Below are 9,048 nucleotides of genomic sequence, written 5' to 3' on the forward strand. Positions count from 1 at the left end.
CCAACCACGCGTCGCTTAAAGGTTCATCTAATTTGAGACGACTTGTCGTCTATGTTTTATTCCGGACCGGTTCAGGCAAACTTTAAAGCTTTCGAGTACTCGCGGAGCGGCGATCGCAAATCGCTCAAAAGAAGACACACAAGGAATGGAGACTGAGAAAATAAAGGACAAGGAGAAGGAGAAAGTGTGCAAGAGGTGTAAGCAAACGTACACAGCTTCATCAAACAGCTCTTCTTCTTGCCGCTTTCACCCTTCCTTCTTCGTTTGCCGTCGTCACGACGACCAGAAAAGGTACCCACCCTGCTCCCTCTTTCGATCATCATTTCGCATACCCTTTTCTTCGATTTGATTTGATTTTTTATTTCATTTATCCTTGCGATTCTTTTGCATTTTTTATTGGATGTTATTAATTATTATAAAAAAAAATTGTAAAAAATAAATAAAATTCACGGCAGCTAGGAGTTGAACGAAACTCTGAGTCCAGTCCTGTTTGGTAGGATTCTTTGATTTACAAAGCATCGAGTAATCAGATTCGCTGGGTATTCATTTTGTTTTGTTATTTTTCCATGTATCAATTTTCATTTAATTTGGGTTTGTTTATGTTTGGATGACTTAGAAATCCTAATGTACAACGGCAATAATTAGATGCCGTTAAATAATTATTCCATTAGCCAGCTGGTTAATTGTTTCAGGAGTTCATGCTGAGACTTGTTTTACCACGCCATCCGTACAATAATCTAATGAAGTCCGGCCACTTACATATTTATTTTTGAAAACTGCCGGACAAGTTGATAATTACATTTAATACATGCATCCACAATGTCTTCATATGGTTGTACAACAACTGGAGTACTATTGCTGTTATACAGAGGTGCTAAACTGCTAATCTCAAAACGTCATTTGCCACAAGCACCGCAACTACTGATGGCATATCATGTATTACTTACAAATCAACTGATTTTGTATTAATCTTCTGTTTTTCTTATAGTATGAGTATACCGTGGGTGGTACTATTGTTTGCATATTGAAGAAAGCTCACTTATGGTAGGATTTGTAATTTGTTTTGTGTGGCAAAAGCACCTCTTTGTTTGCCTTCAAATATCTGGGTTGACAGGGACAGAATTTTAAGAAGTGGAACTGTTGATAACAAAGCTAAAAGCTGAAAGTTTCTCATTCTTGTTTCCTGGATTTTTCAGTTTATACAAAATCTACTTTTTGAGTTTCACTATTCATTTCCTTTAATTTTTCGTAATTAGGTTTCTACTGCATTGTAATGCTGTACACGAGGTTAGACTCCTTGCAAGACATTTCTATTCACTTACTCCTTTCATGTGTGTGTGTGTTGGGGGGGTGGGGGTGGGAGTACATTTATGGACTCTTTTTGATATTGTGGGATTTGTGTCTGGGTGTGAGTGCACACATTCTGATCGGTAGCTAACTAATGGATGTCATTGCTTGCAGTTTAAAATGTAGAAAAATAATTTGTGTCTGAGTGTGAGTGCACAAATTTTGATCTGTAACTAATTAATGGATATCATTGTCTAAAATGTGGAAAAATTAGTTTATTCTATGCTAGCTTTTCATATCACGCTTTTCATAACATGAGTTGGACTGAGCTCAGTCAGTTGATGCTCCATGTTTTTGATTCATTGAAGGTACTATGAATTGGGACCTGATGATCCACCATATGCTGCCAAGTTTTACGACTGCTGCGGGGCCGAGGATGCGGATGCCTCTGGTTGTATCACTGGCTTCCATGTCTCTTATGATGATGATTAACATCATTTTTACCTCCTAATCACCTGTAACTATAGATTAAATTTATAGAAATCTCCGTGTCTCCTCCTGTGACCCACATCATTTCCACTGTTCTACCACTGTATAATTCAGGTCTTTCATCAGTTTATCTCTTCATTTCTCAACATTTTTCTTTTTTCTTTTTTTTCCTGGGGTTGATCTGGGATGAATTCGACATGTGCTGCTATGGCCAACTTTCGAGGGATGATGGTAAATCTTAACCCCTTTGCATAAACTTCTGGAATTAGTTGGTCTAGGGAATTTGAAGAGCATATACTGGAAGCCATTGCCTTCCCACATCTTAAGTAAAGAGTAATGCTACTTTGACAGAAATAGGTTTACAAAATTTTGACATACTTATGAAATACTAAATTACCTTTCAGTTTATTTACCGATAGCGAATTGGGCTTTTTACATAGTTTTGTAAAACTACTAGACAACTGAGCTAAAATTATCAATTTTATTTTGTATTAGTAAATAATCAAAGAATCAACCTAAACTTATATTCAGGAAAGAAATAACTACAGAGGAGAAAAAATTAATGAGGCGATTGAAAATTACGCCAAAATTAATAGTAAGGCATTTGAGATTGCAGTACAACTTCTCAATAATCATATTATTAGGATCAATTCATTTTGTTATTATAAGGAGGTTAAAACTTTGTAGAGGTTCAAAATTACTATCTTGACTTCATTACTCTTAGTGTAAGTAAGATAATTAATAATTAATTAATGGAGCAATGGAGCGTGTCAATTGTATGAAGCTTCAAACATGCTTGAATATTTCAAAATATTTTGTCTTCAACAAAAAGGTGTGTATATTATCGAATTATTTTTGTAATATACAAATAACTATTATTATGTGGAGGCAATTTTAAAGATGTGATAACAATTTTAAAGAATAAATCATTATCTCAAATAATTTTAAAAAATATTTTTTTTCTATACTAAATCTTTTAAAGTAACAAATATGTTTTGCAATACACATATAATTATTATTATGTGGAGGCAAATTACTAAAGTCGGGATCTAAAACACTTATTACAATTAGAGTTAATTCTTATTTATAATTTACCTAAATTAAAGTTAAAATTTTTTATGACTATAAAAGAGTTATTTCTATATAGATAATCACTATAAATATAGAGTATCACTATAAAAAGGTTTTACGATCAATCATCCGTCATAATGAGCACAAGAATGACAAGTTTTGAGTCTCAAATAAATTCTATAAAACACAACCATGGATTAAGATGGTCGGGAAATGGGAATGCAATACAAAGTAATTAATGACACAGTCACAGTGTTTCACTTACACGTGAAGCAAGCGAAACAAGAAGAATCTTAAGAAAAAACACTCACCAGAACGCAAGGTTCAATCCCGGTTTACTACATCAACCTCCATTGCTCAAAGAGGTTGGAAACAGAGACGAAAAGCAATTTGAGTGGCTTCATCCTCCCATTGAAGCCTCAAAACTCATAAAGGTCATGTCCAGCACCTCCAATTCTCAAAAGAGGTTGGAAACAGAGACGAAAAGCATTTTGAGTGGCTTCATCCTCCCATTGAAGCCTTCTCCACCAGTCTTCAACTCCACGAATAAGAATTCTGCGCCCATTTGCACTATTTGAATCGAGTGGAAGCTTTTTAAGCGAATCGCAACCCCAAACTTGCAATACTTTCAGACGTGGGAGAGGCAAGGGCTTCCAGTAAATGCTCTTCAAACGGACCAGTCCCCATAACTCAAGACGCTGGAGTTTTGCAAAAGGGCTGTTTATTATTCCCGTCATCTCAGGAATGTCATCAAACTCTCCAGCACTGATTATTTCTTCCATGTCATCGCAATAGCGTACGGAAATAGACTTGAGGTTTGGAGCAAAAACGAGGAATGTCAAGTGTCTCAAATTTCTGCAAAAGCGTACGGTAACTTTCTCAAGGCTGCGGAAAACATAAGGTTGGCGCGATTTTTGTACCATATCATTGCAGTCAATCTTCAGTCCCTTAATACAACCACAACCATAAAAGTCTAATGTATTGAGCTGCTCTAGATCGGCTAAATCTGCAACATCGATCGACTCCTCCCTATCGAAGCGATGGAGCAAGAGAGCATGAGTACAACTTCGTAACTTCTGTGAGCTCAAAAATGTTTGGTAAGCCTCAAAACTCCTGAAGGAGATCTCCAGTACCTCTAAATATTTCAAACCGAGCAATTCCTCTGCTACATTCTCATGCCAAGAGCTAAGTAAAAAACCAGTAGCAAACATTCTCAACACACGTAACCTTGAAAAATTAGATAACAGTTGCTGTGGAACTACAACTAACTCTTTTGCCCAGACCAAATTCAAACATTTAAGATTTACCAACGCTTTTAAGTCTTCGGGTAACTCTGTAACGCTTGTATTTGAAATATCAAGGAGTTGTAGTGAAACCAACTTTGAGATCCCCATTGGCAACTGCCGTAGCATTATATTATCTGACATCTTCAAAACTGTTAGACAAGACATAGACTGGAAGAAGCCACCGGTGATCGTCCTCAACGGATTACGGTTAAGAAACAAAGTAAGAAGATGAGGGCATGTCGGAACAGTTGGTAGATTTTCAATTGAATTTTTCATCAATGATAATCTTCTCACCATTTCCCATCCTCTGACATCTGCAGGTGCCTTCGTTAATCCGGAACCTGCATAAACCAAAAAGCCCTCCTTCTCCTTCTCAATCTCACAAGTTATCCACAATGCCATATCGCGGACAACGTCATGCATTTTTACCTGATCATCTTCTACCTCTTCCAATAAACACGCATGAACAAGAGTGCCCACGATGTAGTATCCTTGGTTTTGTGTGCCAAACTTGTCTCCTTCCAAAAACCCCTCGCACATCCAGCAATCAATCAAGTCTCTTTTATCTATGCTGAAATCTTCCGGATATAAACAACAATATAAGAAACAAGATCTGATTGCATCGTTCGGCAAGCAATCATAGCTGAATTTTAAAAGAGGATATACCTCCTTTCCCAAACCTGCAAATTCGGAAGCTGATCTTCTTAAAACTTCAATCGCATATCTCCATTCTTCAGGAGTCTTTTTGTAGGCCATGGCTCGACCAATAGTAATAAGCGCGAGCGGCAATCCACGGCACTCCTTTGCCACAGTTTGAGCTAGTTCAGGAAGACTATGATGACTCTCAATAGTTTCTTCCCCAACTTTCTCTCGAAATAGCTCCCAAGCATCCTCATCAGATAAGCATGCCACTTTAAACATCCTACGAGCTTCCATACCACCACAAACATCAACGAAACGGGTTGTAAATACCACTGCACTATTTTTTGGAAGAGGGACACCAATCTTCTTTAGATCAACCCGCTCCCATAGATCATCCAACAACAAAGCAAACTTCTTCTTGCTTAAAGTCTTGAAGATGTCATGAGCTTTCTCTTCGAGACTTTTGTTCTTCCATGAATCATTACATAGACCTATCTTTTTCCCGATAGTTTCTTGAATTTTTTCAAGCTGTAGGTCTTTGGACACCACAACCCAAATCACATAATCAAAATCTTTTGGATTATCAACAAATTTATTATTGATTTGGGTTAACAGTGTAGTTTTACCGACACCGCCCATGCCGTATAGGCCAATTATACCAGCTGCAGGTTCTTGTACAAGACATCTCCAAACTTGTTCAAGTTGTGATTGCAAGCCTACCACCGTTGGCTCAGTAGGTCTTTCATCTGCCGCAGATATTAATTCTGGATCTGGCGCGGCCACCTCTTCAAAAACTCCTTCGCCCTTTAAGGCCTTCACATCTCGCAGCCTTTTAACAACTTTTCTACCAAACTTGTAGCTTGACTTGCAGTTCCTGGAGCAGTAGCCTCCAAGACACAATTTGTCAATTTCCTGAGAGCCACCATCTCTTCCCATGAGTTCATCAACTTCAGTTTTAAGAGTCTCCACCCTCGAAAGCCAAACCTGCACTTGGTTCAGCCTCTTCATTTTGTGTTGGTGTTCGGCATTGCGGACCCTCGTCATCACATCGTTCTTTGCAGCGATTAGTTGTTCCAATTCAGTCGTCAAGGCAACAACATTATCTTTGAGGTCAGTTATATATGCCGCTTTGCCAAGAGCGCAGTCTGGGCAACGATTGAACATTGCGCCAACATCGCAAGAGATTTGCAAAATGTTACCCATAATGGATCTCACTTGTATGTATGAATTCAACCAAGAGAGAAACAAAGGAATTTAACTTCACCAGTTTGATGAACAGAAGCTGCTGTCGCGGATTAATTGAGATAGAACATTAGTTATTGAATAATGTAATCAGCTCTGTTTGTACCCAACTTACTAAAAAAGTAACAAAAAGGAAAATTTTGCAGCTGGCAAAGGAAAAATCAAAGGGCATGCTTCCCACATCAAGATGGTGGTGGTGGTACCATCTTTGTGTTTCCTTGACCTTATCCAATATTCATCATTTTTGGTCCCACCCCATGTGCTTGACAGTTGTTTCGATTTTATCTCTTTTTATTCCCCCCTTTCTTTCTTTCTTTCTTTCAGATCAGCATTTTTGTCTTGATTCTTGAATATTTGAATATGTATGTGTGTGTGGGCAAATAAATATATAATATATAGTACTTCGATTTTGTTTAATTTTCTATTGTTAACTTGATTATTTGTGGCATTAATTTAATATGATTTACATCTTTTTGGTTGTAGTGTTGATGAGGTTCCTTTATATGATGACCCAATTTTTTTTTTTTTTTTGGTCTTCATTTGTTTAATTATGAGAAAAATAAAATAGTAATTAGATTGGTCAATTCGGGTAAACAATTAATGAACTAATGGAGTATATCTCAATCTCACTCCCCTAGCATATCATAAATTTCTAAAATTTGTCTTCAATCGATTAAACATTAAATTTCAAAATTCTTTAAAAAAAAATTCGCCAGTACCAATCCTTTAAAACATCCAAAAAGGGCAACAAAAAAAAAAAAAAAAAAAACAAACTCATTTATGGGCATATGGTAAAAGCATAGTTCGATTAAAGTTGGGACATGACATGTGGTAGACATGTGGATCGATTGCATATGTTATTTGAGTCGTTGTATCATCGGCTTCACATTATTAATAAGCTTTTTTTTTCCCCAAATTCTTCTAAGAATTATGCGTATATTTTTTAGCATAATTGTTGGCTGATCAGAAACTCTCGAAAGCTGGCCTATAATTTAGATTAAACCAACAATTAACACGAGAAGTTAGGCTGGCAGGACAATGGGAACCAACTCAAATCTGGTTCCATTAGCAAGCAGCAGCCAAATTCCGAGATTTTCAACAATTTTGAACCAATCCCAAAGGGAGATTTAGTTGACTATACAAGATTTCTCTTTGTCACTAGCCGTGCATGCCGCTTCTTAATAATTAAGATCTACATAAATGACTTTTAATTTTGTATGATGATCTCTTCCTCTTTGGAACAGATACTCAAATTTTATTCATCGTGACTGTGCTGATCAAAACCGATATTAACCAATCTTGTATTCAAGTACACTCAACCAATTCTGTTTTCTTACTGAATTGTTTAGAAATAAAGAACTATAATTACCTCCAAAAGCAAACAAATAATAATCAATATGTTATATTTTTTTCATTGATTTTTTCCCCTTTAAATAATGGAGTCCATAGTGCAGTTCTGACTGGCACACATGTACTGAGATATGAAAGTTAATGTACAAAATGGAAGAATAATAATATTCTGTCCGAAATTATTAATTCTCAGGTGCAACCTAAATTTAGATGTATCGTTAAAGGAGTAAAAAAAAAAAAAAAGAGTCAATCATTGATAGAGCTTCAAGAACTTTGAGATTTTATTAGTTTATTTTATTAGAAAAATTATCATTTGTATACCCTTAGTTTACTTCATTATAAAAAATACTACAACACTTTGAGGGTGTATCAATCGTCCATCCAAAGTTGATAAAATGTATCAACTGACTACCAAACCGTTAGTTGCCGTTTAAATATGATGACACTAGGAGAGTAATTTGGTCTTTTCATATGATACAAGTGATAATTTAAGGGTATACAAGTGACAAAAAGAGAAATTAAGGGTATACAAGTGATAATTTTTAAGAGTAAAATCATCAATTTACTGTAATGCTGTTAACTTTCAAACGACAACTAATGGTTTGGTGGTCGGCTAATACATTTTATCAACTAAGGGTAGACGATTGATACACCCTCAAAATGTTGTAGTATTTTTGATAACAGAATAAATATAGGGTATACGAATGATAATTTCCCATTTTATTATTAGTATTTGGCTTTTTTCGCTTGCAGGATAGTCGCAACAAATAGATTCTTGAAAATCATATGAGAAAGACAAGCAGCCCAAAAATAAAGTGCCTATATCTTTAAATTTATTAATTTTTATTTTTTAAAAAAAAATTGCTCTACCTTTTTTTTTTTCAAAACCTTAACTAAAATACTAAAATTGCAAAAATTAGGAACCTGTTCAGGATGATATTCTGAGTCCCATTTTCATTTTTATTTACTGAAAATAAGTTGAACAACTATTCGGTATAATGTTCTAATAAAATGAATTATGAAATAAAAAATAAAGATTTTATTTTTGTTTAGTCAATAAGTTGAAGAATGACCTTTTTATGGTTTTGTTGAATTTCAAGAATGGAAGCCATTCTCTCATCTTTATCTTAGTTTAGCGTCCATGGTAATTAAAATGGTTTTTGTATCAAATTGATAAGATTGAAACATCTAATGCTGCAATGGCTTTTGTGATTATTTTAAATTTGAAGTTAAAATTTGATAAAATTAATAAGTTTTATTGAGCAGAAGATGAGTGGAAGGACTTTTTCTTTGATTTTTAGCCGAACAAAAAGATAAAATAAAATGTTCAAGGACTTATAAAAAAAAAAAAAGTCCTCATATTTTGCTTGTACCAATGAAACAGTAGTTGTGAAAAAGGATTAAAATAATTAAAATAACTTTTTCAAATGAGATTTTTCTCTATACTTTATCATACCTTTTATTTGAAAATCTTTTTTCGTAAATAAGTTTACTGAAAATTTTTATTATTAAATGTAATGAACAATAAAATTTTTTTATAAGTGTTTACTGTGTGATACCAAAAAATAAATTGACTCTATATAATTCATTGACATAAATATAAACTATATGTTTAAGGTAAAAAAAAAAGTTTCAATCCAATGCTATCGAACAAATATTACAGTTTTTATATTTAAAATAT

General features: G+C 34.7%; 2 protein-coding genes across 3 annotated transcripts; one reads left to right on the top strand and one right to left on the bottom strand.

Moving 5' to 3' along the window:
- Positions 1 to 57: 57 nt before the first annotated feature.
- On the top strand, positions 58 to 1,924 carry LOC102630968 (uncharacterized). The gene is made up of 2 exons (XM_006484543.4): positions 58 to 291; positions 1,656 to 1,924. The coding sequence occupies exons 1-2, from the start codon at positions 146 to 148 to the stop codon at positions 1,777 to 1,779; spliced, it is 270 nt and encodes an 89-aa protein (XP_006484606.1). The 5' UTR covers positions 58 to 145; the 3' UTR covers positions 1,780 to 1,924.
- Positions 1,925 to 2,997: 1,073 nt separating this feature from the next.
- LOC102630468 (disease resistance protein SUMM2) lies at positions 2,998 to 6,294 on the bottom strand. Of its 2 annotated transcripts, XM_052440080.1 has the most exons (2): positions 3,314 to 6,294; positions 2,998 to 3,212 (listed from the first exon to the last, which is right to left on the bottom strand). In XM_052440080.1, the coding sequence occupies exons 1-2, from the start codon at positions 5,976 to 5,978 to the stop codon at positions 3,205 to 3,207; spliced, it is 2,673 nt and encodes an 890-aa protein (XP_052296040.1). In that variant the 5' UTR covers positions 5,979 to 6,294; the 3' UTR covers positions 2,998 to 3,204. The 2 variants fall into 2 exon arrangements, with proteins under 2 accessions (XP_052296040.1, XP_006484605.2); XM_006484542.4 differs by having other exon boundaries at positions 2,998 to 6,291.
- Positions 6,295 to 9,048: the final 2,754 nt, after the last annotated feature.

This window comes from Citrus sinensis, chromosome 4 (genome assembly GCF_022201045.2).
Source record: "Citrus sinensis cultivar Valencia sweet orange chromosome 4, DVS_A1.0, whole genome shotgun sequence".
Taxonomy (NCBI): Eukaryota; Viridiplantae; Streptophyta; class Magnoliopsida; order Sapindales; family Rutaceae; genus Citrus; species Citrus sinensis.

Excerpts from the sequence above, each read along its gene's own strand:
- LOC102630968 (XM_006484543.4), top strand. The coding sequence starts at position 146 with ATGGAGACTGAGAAAATAAAGGACAAGGAGAAGGAGAAAGTGTGCAAG. Across the intron at positions 292-1,655 it reads CGTCACGACGACCAGAAAAG|GTACTATGAATTGGGACCTG; the intron begins GTACCCACCCTG and ends GATTCATTGAAG.
- LOC102630468 (XM_006484542.4), bottom strand. The coding sequence starts at position 5,978 with ATGGGTAACATTTTGCAAATCTCTTGCGATGTTGGCGCAATGTTCAAT.